Source organism: Dunckerocampus dactyliophorus, chromosome 5 (genome assembly GCF_027744805.1).
Source record: "Dunckerocampus dactyliophorus isolate RoL2022-P2 chromosome 5, RoL_Ddac_1.1, whole genome shotgun sequence".
Classification (NCBI taxonomy): Eukaryota; Metazoa; Chordata; class Actinopteri; order Syngnathiformes; family Syngnathidae; genus Dunckerocampus; species Dunckerocampus dactyliophorus.
Window position 1 is genome coordinate 28,180,718 of NC_072823.1, and position 17,176 is coordinate 28,197,893.

At 36.6% G+C, this 17,176-nt stretch overlaps 1 protein-coding gene across 5 annotated transcripts; it reads left to right on the top strand.

The window, feature by feature from the left end:
* The first annotated feature begins 24 nt into the window (after window positions 1-24).
* Window positions 25-11,767, top strand: parvg (parvin, gamma). Of its 5 annotated transcripts, none has more exons than XM_054775750.1 (14): window positions 25-493; window positions 1,313-1,380; window positions 2,647-2,711; window positions 3,163-3,265; window positions 5,837-5,971; window positions 6,047-6,133; window positions 7,712-7,827; window positions 7,902-7,957; window positions 8,024-8,058; window positions 10,467-10,528; window positions 10,690-10,758; window positions 10,852-10,953; window positions 11,046-11,118; window positions 11,437-11,767. In XM_054775750.1, the coding sequence occupies exons 2-14, from the start codon at window positions 1,332-1,334 to the stop codon at window positions 11,508-11,510; spliced, it is 1,026 nt and encodes a 341-aa protein (XP_054631725.1). In that variant the 5' UTR covers window positions 25-493; window positions 1,313-1,331; the 3' UTR covers window positions 11,511-11,767. The 5 variants fall into 5 exon arrangements, with proteins under 5 accessions (XP_054631725.1, XP_054631724.1, XP_054631723.1 ...); XM_054775749.1 differs by having other exon boundaries at window positions 25-477; XM_054775748.1 differs by lacking the exon at window positions 25-493 and having other exon boundaries at window positions 501-1,380.
* Window positions 11,768-17,176: the final 5,409 nt, after the last annotated feature.

Below are 17,176 nucleotides of genomic sequence, written 5' to 3' on the forward strand. Positions count from 1 at the left end.
TATTCTTAATTTCATGTACTGTATTTAATATTTCCATTTTTATTTCACGATTTTGAACATATGTTTGAACGTTTAATGTATTCTTTGACTTCCATTTTAAATTATGATCAATCACGTCAATTGATGGCAATTTTCGCGCGTTCAGCATTATTTCTTCATTTTCTTTTGTTTTCATTCATTTTGCATTTTTTTTAAACATTCATTGTCATTATTTTACCTGAAATGATTCAAATTAAAACTGTACTATTTTTTTCGTGAAGAATGGAAAAGGCAGCCTTGAGTGGTCACGTAAGTAGAATGGAAACTATCGACAAAAACAGAAGAACAGGAAGCACCAGCGCTACCACATCCTCTCTGCCGTGCTCCGCTTCGCTTCCGACATGGTGACATTTTATATTTTCAACAGCTTCTTCTTCTTCTTCCATCACTGCTGTGGCGCTTTGTGGACTTAAGGCCTCGTGAGTCACAGCGTCGACGGTAAGAGGCTTCAAAGGTGACTTTTTTGTTCATGCTCCTGTGTGAGAGAGTGGAAAAAGAGTTGCTTCTTTTTCCTCGCTCTAAAGGTCACCTTTGACCTGATGTCATTTTTTTCTTTGTTTTCATAGCCAAAACATGTCAATCATTTCTCAAAAACAGTTTATGGCAGCAAGGTAAAAAAAAATAAATAAAAAAAAGTCCTGACAGAGCAAAAAACAACAACAACAAAGACAAGCCTCCACTACTGCAACCAAGATTTTATATTCACAACAAAAAGTCATGCAAAATTGTAGAAAAAAAAACGTTTTTTTTTTGTTACACTTGAAAACGTTTCTCCTATGCGTCCTATGAAGACAATTTATCCTGAAAAAAATAGTAAGCTTTATTGGTGAGATTGCCACATTTTTTGAGAGTGAGGTTGCACTTGGTCTTAAAATCCAACTTTAAAAAAAATGCTATTTACTATGTAAAGTGTAGTTAAATATTCATAATAATTCATCTGTAAATATTGTTGCATTCTTATCAGGGCCGTCAAACGATTAAAATATTTAATCGCGATTAATCACACTTTTGTCCATAGTTAACCCATAATTAATCGCAGCTAGAAAGAAGCATTTCCTCACGCTACGGTGTGGTCAAACAGAATGTGCGCGCATCCAAAAAAATAGTGGCGTTACATAAAACTTACAGCGTTAACTTTGACAGCCCGAATATACACAGCAGCTGCTCTTACCTTGCTTGGTAATATTCAAATTTTGTTCATGTAACGGTTAAACATTTTGTACAATTTCCTCCTAAAACCTCCTGCTAACATGCTAATGTCGTTTGTCTCCAGTAGCAACAGAGGGGGCGCTATGGAGGCTGACAAAGAGGAAGACGGCGTGGATGCTGAAACCTTCCAGGGTCTGTTTGTGTTTTAGAAGATGCAAAGAAAACCAACTCTTTCATTTTACGTCTCAAATTTTCATTGAAATTAGTTTGAAGTGCAAAGAGGGCGAAGCGTGACTTGGAAGGTAGACATACGTTCATTTTTTAACTTGGAGTGCTTGAGAAAGCGTAAGGAAAACTTAGCTATCCTTGACCACTTGACTCAAGCAGAAGCTTCATGCACGAAAAAGTTGCGTTTTTTAAGCAATGAAGCCGTCGTGTGTGGATTTTAATTACTGAGTCCTAGTTGGACATAAAAAAGCCGTCTTCTTACTTTGCAATGCCGCCCTGAAAAGATTCAATGACGGCCAAAATGGTAATCTTCCCACTTTGCAATGCCGTGAATAGATTCTAAAATGGCCAAAACACCTGAATAAAACATCTAAAATATCACTTAATTGCCGACTAATTAGAGGTTAGAAGCCCATTCAATAAGAAAGGAGCGATGGTATTGTTAGTTTACGACGATCTTCGCACCTCCTCCGCACTCAATTGTTGACGCACACACCCATTCATGGCTGCTTCACGCGCATCCTGCGAGAGCCCATTCCTCAGGCTCGTTCACTGAAATTTGTATTTCTTGCTTTTAAAATTGTATTTAAAAAAATCAGAGATGGAAATTAATTTTTTAGAATATTTCTCCGCTACTTATATTTTTATAATTTTATTACCTTCTTTGATTTAATTTTAAAAATTATTTTTAAACATAAATTTTAAATTTTTGTGAACATGTGCGCGCGCACAAATTCAAAATGGCCACCAACCTGTCTATAGTGGCCACTTTTGCCGTTTCCCTTCAGCGGCCGCTATAGACAGGTTTGACTGTATTTAATATTTAAAAATAAATGTAATTATAATTTAAATATAACTGTAATTACTACATTTGTATTATAATTTAAGAAAATATATAAAAAATAGCATAATAAATAATATAATTAATAAATAATATATATTTATTATACTGTATATAATAAATTAATGCAATTAGAATTTATCATTTAAAAATAAACATTAGAAGTAATATAACAAATAAAATAAATTATGTATTTTTTGGGCCTTTTTACACTAAAAAAATTGATACAAATATCAAAATCATCCTTTGATTTTTCAGTATGCGGCCCACCCCTGTTATACTTGCTAATAATTCAAGAGCTACAGCAGCTAGAAAAACGCGACCATTAGGCTACCTTGCAAATGAAGAACAACAAACAAATGTACTGTTTGTGTTTGTGCTCTACACAGCCGACAAGAGGAAGATGATCCAGCCAGCGTCCTTGAAAGACCCCAAACTGGACAAGCTGAAGGAGGTAGGAGACGACAAATCTGCTTAGCTTTAATTCCGCAATCCTCAGCTGGAGATAAACGCCGGGCAGAGAAATAGGTTTGACAGTGCATGAATAATACCCGATGCTTGACAGAGGTGGAAGGTCGGCTGAAATTTTAATGAACATCATTACGGGGGGTGATGGGAGGCACGGTGGGGGCGAGGGGGCTCAGCTTGACAGGCTCTCCTGGATGAGACTCCCAAACACCTTCTGATAGCGAAGAAGAATAAATAAAAGAAGTCGATGTGCTTCATGTGCTGTCAAATGTGACTTTTGCACGCGTCGTCATTTTCAATCAAGCCCAGGTTTGTTTATCTTGTCCCAGACGGTGAACGGTTATCAGCGGAATGAAAAGGAAAAGGGAGGCTTCTCACGCAGAGAGATGAAAGCGTAGCGCGGATGTGACGCTCATGGATGTGTTTTGTCTCACCAGGCTCTGCTGGATTGGATCAATAGTACTCTGAAAGCAGAACACATCGTGGTCCGAAGTCTGGAGGAGGACCTCTACGACGGCCTGGTCCTTCATCACCTGCTGGGTGACGTCACACGTTCAATTCTTCCTAGTCACACACACACACACACACACTGAGGATGAAAAGTAATATTACCCTAAAAAGTTGGTGAGCGCAAAGGAGGTGGGCTTGCACTGTATGTGAACCAACTGTGGTGTCATCCGGGCCATGTGGATATTAAAATGTCCAGCATTTTTAAAACATCGGTTTTCATTATCGGGAAAAAATATGGATATCTACCGATATCACATTTTTATTTTATTTGATTTTAATTATTTTATTTCATTTTTAATATCGGGCCAATAATATCGATGGGATGATATTATCGGACATCCCTAATCATTTTTAAATAATATTTTAACTACATGTATGTATGCACACACACACACACATATTTCAATATTAAGAACTACAGAAAAATTAAATGTAGTTATATCTCAATTATTTATTATACAATTTATTTTGTGAAATTGTGCACACATTTCCCGCCACAAACAAACAACAAACAAATAACAAATTTAAATTACAATTTATTATATTATTATTATACATTATTGTTAAATTATTCTGACTTATATAAATTATTATTATTATTATTTCTTTATTATAAATTAATTTAAAATATTGCAAAATATCCAACATTTTCCATAACGAAAGTGATTTTAAAAATATATTTTTAATTATTTAGCATATTATTTTTGTAGTCTAACATTCTAATATGGACAAATGTTTCAGTGCTTTTTCCATCCAAAATATTTTAACATTTTAACTACCCATAAACTGTATGCTGTATAAATATGTCATCATTAAAAACAATATAAAAATTTAATGCAGTAGTTATTTATATGTGATTTTGTAAAATTGTGCACACAATTTTTCCACATAAATAATAATAATAAAATGAAAATTCTATTTAAAAAAAAATGTAATTTACATGTGATTTTTAATTAATTAAAAAAATGGCAAAATATTCCAAATCCTCCACAATGAAAGTGACTTTTAAAATTATTTTGTATTGTTTTTTTGTTCAAACATTCTAATATGGACGAATGTTTCAGTGCTTTTTCATCCAAAATATTTGAACTATACATATACTGTATAAAAATATTTCATTATTAGAGGAAAAAAATTAAATGTAGTAGTAATTTATATGCCATTTTGTAAAATTGTGCACACATTTCCCCCCATAAATACATAAATAAATAAAATAACAAATAAAATTATATATATACATATATACACAGTCAAACCTGTCTATAGCGGCCACTAGAGGGAGTCTGCAAAAGTGGCCGCTATAGACAGGTGGCCTCTATAGACAGGTTGGCGTCCAGTGTGAATGTTGACCAGTAGAGAAAAAAAAAGGGGAAAAAAAAAATAATAATGTTGACCAGTAGAGGGCACTGCGGACTGCTGATAAAAGTTGTACAGCACTAATACTTCAGTTAAGTACAACCGAACTCAGTTTTGCTCCCTCTGCCGCATGCATGCTAGCATTTTTTTTTTTTTTTATTGTAGCGTCGCTGGGAGCACGTCCTGTTCCCAGCCTACTTTGCGGTAATGTTTTGGTGCAAATGCTCTTAAAGTTACATGTTTGACCAGGAAATAGCAAACTCAAAAGAAGACGGCTTTTTTATGTGGAACAACTGACAGTTTGTGTGGATCTTGTGAATGATTGTGACTGAGCTCAGTAATTAAAGTCTACACACGACGCCTTCATTGATTGAAAAACAAAACTTTTTTCGTGCATGAAGCTTCTACTTGAGTTGGTAATTTGGCCGCTATATGCAGTCAGATATTGACCAAGGGAGACAAAATGGGTGGCTGCTGGCTGCGTTGGACAGGTGACTGCTATACACAGGGTCTATAACATGTACATTTGCTGGGGGGAGATTTTTTCAGTGGCTGCTATAGGCAGGTGGCCCTTCTATAAAGGTGGTCGCTAAGACAGGTTTGACTGTGTGTGTGTGTGTGTGTGTGTGTGTGTATATATATATATATATATATATACACACACACACACACACACAATATATATATATATATATATATATATATATATATATACAATATATATATATATAATAAAAAATATTAATTATAATTGATATAAAATTCTTAATTGGTTTAAAAAAATGGTAAAATATTCAAAATTTTCTATAGTGACCATGATTTTTAAAAAATAATTTTTTGTATTATGTATATTGCTTTTTAGTTTTGCAGCTTTATTTATGCACCTGTGAACTCAAACTTAATTGTTTTAGTTTTAATACATTTTCAAAATGTTCAATAATTTATTATTCCACATTCTCAAAATTCTACACAAAACAACTCATGCTGATAAAGTAAAAAAAAAAATGATGCCAATTTATTGAAAGTAAAATATTAATGCATCATATGTAGTCAGCCATTTTTAATTACATCTGCAAAAAAAATAGGAATTTATTTATTGGTCATTATGGTATTTTGTGTGTAGAACTCTGAGGGTAAATACTCAAATGCAAGGTACAGCTGCAACATAACATACGGTTAGTGTTTGATGGCCCACCATATTTTTCCATGTAAACATGATGATAATAAAGATCTCGCGTCCTGCAGCCAGGCTGGCCGGAGTGCACTTGTCCTTGGAAGAGATCGCACTGACCGCCTCGGCTCAGATCCGCAAGCTGGAAGTGGTCCTGGAAGAGTTGGACCAGAGACTGGGCCAGCAGGACACAAAGTGGGACGTCAGCCGTGAGTCACACTGAAAGATTGGGCCTCCGCCTCCCGAGCAGCCCGTTGACAAATGTTCTCTTCTGGCAACCTCAGCTGGATCTGCTCTTTGCTTTGCACCAAATTGTGAAGCATTACTGAGGAGCTCAAATGTTGGCTGCAAACAAGTCGAGCATCTTGACGGTGATGTCAGCTTTTATGACATCTTTATGTAACTGCAGCAACACTTTGACAGCGATAGTCAGTTCTGAAAGGTAAACTTAGCAGAAAGCGTGTTTTTGGGTCATTACGTCATGCTATTAAATCATACCGATAAAATAACTGGAGATCTCCAAAATCCTTGTCAAGGCCTTCAGTATGACATGCGACTCGAAGTGATCTGTTACAATTTTACAGTTTTTTACTTGAAAACGTTGATCCTATTATGGGAAAAAAAATGTAATCTGTGACAATTTCTGTCACCTTTAAGGAACGTTTGTTCTGTACAAAGCACTAAAACATATTTTTTTTAAACTATGGACATTTTCTTTTTTGTTTTTTAATGATAGGAGGTAGAGACGGTTTTCAAACAAGAAAAAAAGGTTTTTGGGTCCCTATGTCATCACAGCAACTTATACAGATAAAATAATGGTATATCTAGAAAGTCCTCATCAAGGCCTGTAATATGACATGTGACTTGATGTGTTTTGTTCCACTTTTTTTTTTTACCGTTTTACTCAACCCGTATAAAGGAAAACTGTTTTTTGTACGTGACAACTTCTGCGTTCTTTAAATTGAAACTTTTACCTGTAAAAAGCTGGAAACCAAACAAAAAAAATACAGAAACGGTCAAGGATTTTTTTTAATTTGTCGGACATTGATGTTTTTCAAGCGAGAAAAAAATATTTTTTGGATGTTTACATCATCACATCAAATCATTTTGATAAAGTAATTGCATATCTACATTCCCCTTGTCAAGGCCTTTAATATGACATGTGACATGCTGTGGTTTGTGACAACAAGATTTTTGATCGTATTAACCGATGTTCAGTGTCCTCCCTGAAGGTAAGATCAATTGACAGTAATAACCAACGTATTGAATCAACTTATTAACTAGCAAGCTCCTACATGTCCACTAAGTTGACCACGAAGACAATCAGATGAATATTACTGGAGAAATATTCCTGTCGACATCAACATTAAGTTAAGTTTCAAGCAAAAAACATATATTTAAAAATGATTCATTCTTTGATCGTTACATCCTCATTCTAAGTGAGAAATAATAAATAAATATGAAATAATTATAGCTCTAGAAAGCCCTTTAATATGACACGAGACTTGATGTGCTTTGTGATCACATGATTTCAGACCTTTCCTGGTGAACTTTGACCTAACATGCAAACTATGTAACACTGAGTGCAGTGTTTTGATTTTTGCATGAAATTCTACTAAATCCTTTGTGAGAAGAGTCAATAGCTTCTTAAATGCCTGTATAATGAAGCAGGCACACACCAGCAACACTTGCATTGCAAAGCTGCATAAAAGAAGCAATTAGAGTGAATAGAAAGAGCAGCCGCCGCTGAATAAACGCTGACCCTTTTCCTGTAAAGCTAATTGTTGTTTTGGAATAATTTAGCCCGACTTAGTGCGGAAGTCTTTTCTTTATTGCATTTCATGTTTGCGCTGCCTCATTACTGCACGTAACCTTTCCAGGGAGGTGCTGAGGTATTTCGGGTTATTTCCTAATGGGATTCTGAAGGTGGATTCTGCTGTTCCTTTCAGTCATACACAAAAAAGACCTTCTGGCTACTCTTCACCTGCTGGTCGCCATGGTGAGACGTTTCCAGCCTGAAGTGGAGCTGCCCACTGATGTGAAGGTTCAAGTTGCGGTCGTGGAAGTAAGTAAGCCGGTGCCGCCGGCCTTTAGAATACACCTAAAAACAGTTGTTGGTTGATGTGAATGTCTGTGCAGGTGAGCAGGAGAGGAATCAGATCAGACGTTCAAACGGAAGTCCTAACTGAGGCCAGGTGAGAACATTTATGCCCCACTGAGGGATATGAGAGTAATTTTGTTTTGTACATTTATTTTACAAGTGGAGCCAACTCAGAAGCCCTCAGCACCACTGAGAGTGAGTCCAATAATTTATTTATTTTTTATTTCAATCCCAAAACATTGTTGTTTTTATACGATATATAAAAAAACAATAAAAATGCTTTTTATTGGACTATAGAGCAGGGGCAGTGCACTGGCCAATAAAAATAATCCAAAATATTTTTACAGTAGTCATATTATTTAGAATAACCAATATACAAAATACTAAATATTTGTATTATTTACGTATTGTTATTATTATTACAAATTTTATTTTTAATTATCTATAAAATGTATATATTATTAAACCAACACTCTGTTAAAAATACATTTAAGATACGTATTTTTTTTTCTTTAAATCTGAAACACTGTCAAAGGTCATTTTTGTTTTTATATTACAGTGGTGTGAAAAAGTGTTTGCCCCTTCCTGATTTTGTATTTTTTGCATGTTTGTCACACTTAAATGTTTCAGGTCAAACAAATTTAAATATTAGTCAATGACAACACACAAAATGCAGTTTTTAAATGAAACATTTTATTATTAAGGGTGAAAAAAAATCCAAAGCTACATGTCCCTGTGTGAAAAAGTGATTGCCCCCTAAACCTAACTGGTTGGCCGCCCTTAGCAGCAACAACTGCAATCAAGCGTTTGTGATAACTTGCAATGAGTCTCTTACACGCTGTGGAGGAATTTTGGCCCACTCATCTTTGCAGAATTGTTGTCATTCAGCCACATTGGAGGCTTTTCCAGCATGAAGCGCCTTTTTAAGGTCATGCCACAGCATCTCAATAGGATTCAGGTCAGGACTTTGACTAGGCCACTCCAAAGTCTTCACTTTGTTTTTCTTCAGCCATTCAGAGGTGGACTTGCTGGTGTGTTTTGGATCATTGTCCTGCTGCAGAACCCAAGTTGCTTTCAGCTTGAGGTCTTATTGGACTATAGAGCAGGGGCAGTGCCAGGCTGGCTTATACAAAAATGTTTTTTTACAGAAGTTATATTACTTCTTAAAAATCTATAACTATACAAAATATTGTATTTATTTATTTTTATTATTAATTTACTTTAGTTAAATGTTTAATTATATACAAATACAGTCAAACCTGTCTATAGCGGCCACTAAAGGGAAACGGCAAAAGTGGCTGCTATAGGCAGGTGGCGGTTATAGACAGGTTGGCGGTCATTTTGAATTTATTAACATATTAACATGTCTGTGATTAGAAGCTTGCTGTGTTTGCAGATACATATAATTATACTGTTACATGTTGACCAGTAGAGGGCACTGTGGGACTGCAGATAAAAGTTGTAAAGAACAACTAGGCTTGTTATTCTACACCACCCACAGAACAAAGCTGTGCTACTTTTTATACGGCAGAGTGTCATTACAGCGTTAGTTCATCAGGAAGTGACGGTGGGCGTCCCGAGCAGGAGAGCTAGGCTCAGTGCTCGCTGTGAATGTCGAGAGAGTTGGGAAGTGTGTTTATGTTGGCGTGGATGTAAAGTCCTGCAGTGTCCTCCGCTGTTAATAAAGCCATTAAAGTGCATCGGCGACGTGAGTCTCTCCTTCCCCACAACAAGGGGCATTACAGTATTGACCAGTGCACATTGTCTCACACCAGGAAATAAACGGTGTCACTGTCTGCAACAAGCTCCAAAGAAGATGGCTTTTTTATGTGGAACAACTAACAGTTTGTGTGGATCTTGTGAATGATTGTGACTGAGCTAGGACTCAGTAATTAAAGTCTACACACGACGCCTTCATTGATTGAAAAATTAAACTTTTTCGTGCATGAAGCTTCTGCTTGAGTTGGCATTTTGGCCGCTATATGCGGTCAGATATTGACCAAGGGAGACAAAATGGGTGGCCGCTGGCCGCGTTAGATAGGTGACCGCTATACACAGGGTCTATAACACGTAAATTTTCTGCGGGGGATTTTTCAGCGGCTGCTATAGGCAGGTGGCCGTTATATACAGGTGGCCGCTAAGACAGGTTTGAGTGCATTTATATATATCATTAAATAAATAATCTGTAAATAATACATTTAAAATATTTTTTCTTTAAATCTGAAACACTATAAAACATCATTTTTGTTTTTTATACTATATAAAAAACCCAATTCTTTTTATTGTACTATAAAGCAGGGAAAGGAGGATCAACCAAAATGTCTCAAATTGTTGGTGTTCCTGTCATATGGCTGCTTTGCCACTGGTTGCTAGGCAGATTGTGTGGCGCACAGTTCCAAGGACCCCTTTGGCCAATTAAAACAGTAATAAAAATCATATATTTTTGACAATAGTTATTTAAAAAACAGAATAAAAACAGTTAATATTTTAAATGTAAATAATTAACGTTTTTAATGATTCCAAAAATATTATTAAATCGATACTGTAAAGAAGACAACATTTGTTTTACAAAGAAGACACCTTATAATCTAGCGTCTTCCCAGGAGATGATCCCATGGAGCATCTGCTGAAGCTGGAGGCTCACGAGGTCACGGCGGTGAAGCAGGTATATAACGAGAGGAGGAGGAGCAGGGAGGAAGGAAGGAAGGTCGGAGGTGCCAATTTGTAGCAAGCTCCAGAGGGAATAAAATGATGGAGTGGAAAATGAATCATCTTCCTTGTCGGGAGCCTCAGGTAGAACAACACATCTGTCTCTCCATTGTGTAGGCCATCCTTCACTTTGTAAACAAGACCATGGCCAGCGTGGGTCTGCAGGTGTCGGATTTGGACAATCAGGTACGGTTACAAACATGAGTCGTAACATTAGGTACACTTGCACCAGGAAACATAACAGCACTGTGTCATGTTTTTTTTTTGGTTTCTATGCAGTTTTCTGATGGCGTCATTCTGCTGCTGCTGATTGGACAACTGGAAGGTTTCTTCATTCCTCTCTCTGACTTCAGTCTGATCCCCGTCAGCCATGAAGAGATGGTATGGCCTTACTCAGAGGAGAGGTTTTAATTGTGTGGCATTTAGCATTGTATTGCATGTACTCATGTATTGTGTGTGTGTTCCCCTTATAGCTGCACAATGTGAGCTTGGCCTTGAGCCTCCTGAGAGATTTGGGCCTACGGGTGTCCACGGTTGAAGCACACGGTGAGAAAGGACGCTTTTAAGAAGAACACAGCGCAGTGCGCCATGGATCCACAGTCACAGACGTGCACAGGCAGCATTTATCTCCACGTACGGTAGATCATCTCCAGCGTCTTTTTCATCAGCGGCATCGTTGCAATGATGGAGTGCGCTCACTAACAAGCTCAGCGTTAGATGTTCACGTCACTTCCACTCGCTGAGTGCATCAATGGCAGGAAGACGTCTTCCGACAAGCACATGTCGATGAAGTCACCGTCTAATGTGTTTTTTTGTGTAGCTCACGTTGTAAATAAAGACTTAACATGGAAATTGTTTTTGTAGACGTGGTCTCTCAGGATGTGGCTGCCACCCTGAAGGTCCTCTACGCGCTCTTCAGGAAGCATGGATGCTCCTAAAGCCAGCAGGAAGTGGAAGGACGAGCATCTGGCCAATGTGGCTAAGTTAGTTCCACTCCAGTCCTGCAGGTGGCAGTAATGTGCACGTATTTGGGAAAATAATTGACTCATACCAAAAAATGTGAAGAAATGTTAGCTGTGTTCTTCTTGTTTTTGGATTTTCCATAGATCATAGATGTAATTACAAAAATAATGAATTAATCATGAATTACAAATAAACGTCATTTGAAATTTAAATAAAGTAATAAACAAGGAATTTGAAGGAATTTTTGTTTTTTTTTGTCGGTTTTTCATACGTCATATATTTAATTACAAAAAAAGAAACTGGAAGGTATTTCTGTTTTTCTTTGGGCATTTTTCACAATTGCAGGTTTAATTCAAGAAAAAAATGGCGTCTTCACTAATATGACATTTATCTTCAATTTGCCATATGCTTTTGCCACCCCAATTATGACAGAATTGTCATTCAAGCCACTTGATTCTATCTATTACAGAATTAGGACAGAAAAGATGGCAAGAAATGAAATATTAGTGCATTTGTTCGGGTGGATTTGACACATTTATAGATTAAAAAAAAAAAATCCTGACCCCAATTGCAACAGATCTACTTTAACTATTACATTTTTAAAAGAAAATAAGTTTTTTGTGTATTATTGCAGTTACAGATTTAATAAACTTTGTTTTTGGTTGATTGTTTTGAATTAAAAAAAAAACACTCAAATTATTACCTTTATTGCTTTAACTGGTAGATATTTCTGTCTGTGGATTTTTCACAATTAGAGCTTTAATTACTGGAAAAATGGATAAGAAATTAAATATAAGTGCATCTTTTTTGCTGGATTTTTCACAATGATAGATTAAAAAAAAAAATCTTAAATTTACCACATTTTCCTCGCAGCCAATTATGACAGAGTTGTCAGTTTATTTATTAACAACTTTATTCTAACAATTACAGATTACAATAAAAGATGTTTATCTTGTTTGTGTATTTTTCACACTTCCGACTTTAATCAACAGTAGAAAAAAAAATAAATATTTGTGCACCTTTTTTGGTGGATTATTTTGACTTTAAAAAAATTAAATGCTTAATTTACTACCTTTTTAAAATGACAAATTTAGTTGTATTCAATTATTTTATTGCATTCAATTCAAATGAATGATTCGATTTTTTTGGTTTTTATACTATATTTTAAAAAAGCAATAAAAATGCTTTCTCTTGAAGTATAGCACAGGGGCAGTGCCCCACTGGCCAATAAAAAATAATCCATATTATTTTCACAATAGTTATATTATTTCTAAAAATTCTATAAATGATATGCAAAATATTGTATTCATTTGTTATTATTAAGTTACGTTAGTTTAATTTTTATTATAAAAAATAATTTATGACTACATCAATACTCAGCTCTTCCTCATCTGTGTGTTACTCAATGAGAATATAAACGCAACCCTTTTGTTTTTGAGCTGAACTCCAAGATGAGCACCAAAGACGTATTTCTCTAACATGTTGTTTACAAACGCTTCTAAATGTGTGGCAGTGAGCGCTTCTCCTTGGCCGAAATCATCCATCCACCTCACAGGTATGCCTTGGGCTGGCCACAATAAAAGGCCACTCCCAAGTGTGCAGATGCAAAGGGTGTGATAAATATAACAAAAATGAAAAGAATCCCTATGAAGCTTTGGTTTAGCACGCTAGCTGGAATGCTAACGCTAATTTGCACGTTTATCAGGGTTTGTTTTCCCTCCCCTTCCACAATCCGTCATCTTCCTTTTGCTGGCTGCTGCATGAACAGTGACATTTGCTCTTTTATTCCCATTCTACCGCCTGCCTCCTTTGTCCTTCTTCGGTGAATGCAAATGTCATTTCAAGCCGCAAAACGAAATAAAAAATGTCTCCGACAATGAGCCGCTGACAAGACGTCAAAGGCGGGAGTGGGGGAGCGGGGGCAACACAAAAGCTGAGGTTGCCTTAAGACGGCACTCACTGCTTGAATGTGGAAATCCAACTATAAAATGACTTTTTAAAAATCCCATTTAGCAGTTTAGCCAAGGAAATACCGCTTACTGTACTGTCACATCACCGCATGCGATCATTACGGTTGTTGCATCTATAGTTGTTTCTCTGACTGGTGGCATTTCGGAAGCCAATTTGTTTGTAAAACGTAAGATATTCCCCTCCCATATGACATTTACACGGCTGCTATTGTGTTCATTTCGCACAGATAATACCATGACTCATATATTAGTTCATATTAATGATTTACAGCCCGAGAAACAGCATTAATGTCAATTAGACTCGCTTATGGGAGATTTAACACCGCGTTCAACCTTCCCCTTCCTGTCATTCACCATATTGTTTGTCTTTAATCATTGCAATAAACACTTCTAGCCTCGTGTGTGTTTGTCAGTTGTCAGTTGCCATGACAACGCCCCCCAATTAGCAAAACCAGGCAACACAGCAGGACTACTATATGGTATAAAGTACACTGCTATTTAATATACAGGGCATACTTCGGGCCACAATATTAGGTACACCTGCCGTCTATGAACACCCAATACAAGCAAAAATATGACATAATACCGATTACTAATCATTTTAATTCACTGCTCTTATTGTTGTGATTGCTTTATGATGTATTTGATTAAAGTAAAATGATGTCATAAAAACGTTGTGTATTAATGTTAAATAATTAAATACTTCTTCGCCTGGTAATGTCATTTGTTTGTATCATTAATTGGTGATAAATATTTCAATAATTCATAAAAAACATATATATAATATGACTAATACAACCGCTCGTAATTATAATCTCACGTGTGATTCAATAATAATCATTAAATAGTGATAGGAAAATATTATATGAAATGATATTATTATACAGGTATATTATTATTGTATGATTCAATTCATATTATATTATATTAAACCGGGGGTGTCCAAACTACAGCCCAGGAGTCATTTATGGCCCGCAGCTTGATTTTTATTGGCCCGCGGCACATTCTAGAAAATTTATGAAACAAAAAAACCCCACAACATTTGAATCAGACTTAAAACTTTTATGAGCAGTGAGGGGTTGTGTCAAAGACATCACGTAATTTAAGGTAAATGTACTTGTTTTCAGTGTATTTTCCAGCATACTTAAATGTAGCAAATTGTACATCCGAATTAAGAGCTACGAAGTGAATGATGAGAAGATCCACTTCATGTTTTTCTCTATCGTCCTGTTTATTTACGCACACCCACACACGCACGCACGCACACACGTGCATTGTCAAGCCGTTTTTGTGATGTACGGAGTGTCCCTGAATGCATCTCACGTTCTTCGAATGACAATGAGGAAGTGTCGTTCCCAGGATGAACGGCTAGAGACGTGTGTGAGTTGGAGATACATTCAGTATATGGTGTTGGAATTGTACTGCTGTTGATGTGTTCAGGTCAGAATGAAGTTCAAACAGAGCGTCAGACTTTGTGTGACTGTGTGGGGACGTCTGCCGTCATAATGGAGGCGCGCGTGCTCTGTTGCGCATGCGTTAATTACACTCCCTCCCTGTTGGTCGACAACCGCCATTAAGGCGTCATTTTTGACAGCCGTAATTTTTATTTTATTAGTTTAAAAGATCCCAGATAAATAAATATAAAAATATATATAATTACTGTACAGTATGTACATAAAGAAATATATAAACTATTAGAAAGTGTGAAACTCCACTAGCAAATATGGTAAAATAAATACCCCCCCAAAATACAACATAATTCTAAGTGTGCATGATTATCTTTGCAAAGACGGAATAGTTGTATTGGATGAGTTTAGATTGTGCAGGTGTACCTAATGAAGTCGCTCCACTGTCATTCTGCTTGATTGGCAGCAAATAAGATGATTTTCAACAGCAGGTACGCTAATCAGCAACAACAGGGAGCCGGAATGATCACCAAGGAATGATGTGTGAAGTGTTTTGAGTGTTTTCCGTTGAACGAGAGCATGAAAGCATCCCATATGAACCAGAATGACACGAACTTGGCATTATTTCTATGGATTACAAATAAGGAAGTTTTTGTGTGACTTGGCGATCATCATGCAGCCAGTGGTGACTTTCATGGTGGCGTCGCTACGGAAACACCAACACCAACATCCACTTCAAATGGACCTTTAATGCCATGGAGGAGATGAGACAAGCTCTAATGGACTTATAATAGACTTAATGCTGGCAGGATGCGGCCCAGACTCCTCAACAACAGGAAACGGACGTCTACATGTTGTTTTGCCTGATAAACAGGACTGAGGCTGCTTGATTGGCAGGAGGAGCAGGCTGAGGAACGCCAGTTCTCATTAGAGACTTTTGCTAACAAGCTTCCTGGGCGTGACACCAGGACAGGCAGCAGGTGTTTACCAGGAAGTGGGGTGTATCCAGGTCACATGCAGCTTGCTTTTTGCTTCAATGATGTTTCCTCCATGGCAGCCTGAAATTATGGATTAAAAATCTATGTAAAAATGAAAAATATCATAAAATAACAATCATCATATTTAATTCTGTTGAATATCTAACACATATACAGTATATATATAGCGGGGAAATTCACTTGTTACATATATACACCCTGGATGGTGGCCAGCCAATGGCAGGGCACATATAGACAAACAAGCATTCACACTCACATTCATACCTATGGACAATTTAGAGTCTCCAATTAACCTAACATGTATATGTATATTATTATATTACATTAAAAAACTGAAACTATGAAGTTTTTTGGGATTGGTGCGGCGTCTGAAGTGATGCGGACTCTACATCGGACCGTTGTGGTGAAGAGAGAGCTGAGCCGAAAGGCAAAGCTCTCACGTTACCGGTCGATCTACCCTCACCTATGGTCATGAACTTTGGGTAGTGACTGAAAGGACAAGACTGTGGATACAAACGGCCGAAATGAGGTTTCTCGGTAGGGGTAACCCTAACCCTCTCCCTCAAAGATAGGATGAGAAGCACTGTCAAACTCCAAGTAGAACTGCTGCTCTTCCGCATTGACAGGAGCCAGATGAGTAGGCATGGTTGGCATGCCTCCCGCACGCCTCCCTGGAGAGGTGTTCAGGGCACGTCCGGGAGGAGGCCTCGGGAAATTGTTGGCGAGACTATGTATCTCAACTGGCCTGGAAACGCCTCAGGAGGAGCTGGACAAAGGAGCCGGAGAGAGGGAAGTCTGGGTTTCCCTGCTTAGGCTGCTGCCCCCATGACCCTGGTGAGGACAAGCATCATAGAAAATGGATGGATGGAAATGAAATAAAAAGAGCATTACTTTTATGCATTTATTTCATTATATTAAATTAAAAAACAAACAATTAAGTTTTTGTTTTTGTGGATGAGAAACCATCAAATAAAACTAAAACATAAAATACGTAATATTATGTGTGTGCTTGACAAGAAAATATTAAAATATTAAATATAGATTTAATATAAATTATTTTATATATCAAATATTAAATTAAAAAGCCGTATATTTATGCATTTATTTAATTATGTTCACTTAAAAAAACAAGTTTTTGTTTTTGTGGACGAGAACCCAATAATAAAACTAAAATATAAAATACATATTATTTGTGTGTTTGACGAGAAAATATTCCATGTAAATTTAATATAAAACTACATTTATGCTTTTATTTATGTTCAATTAA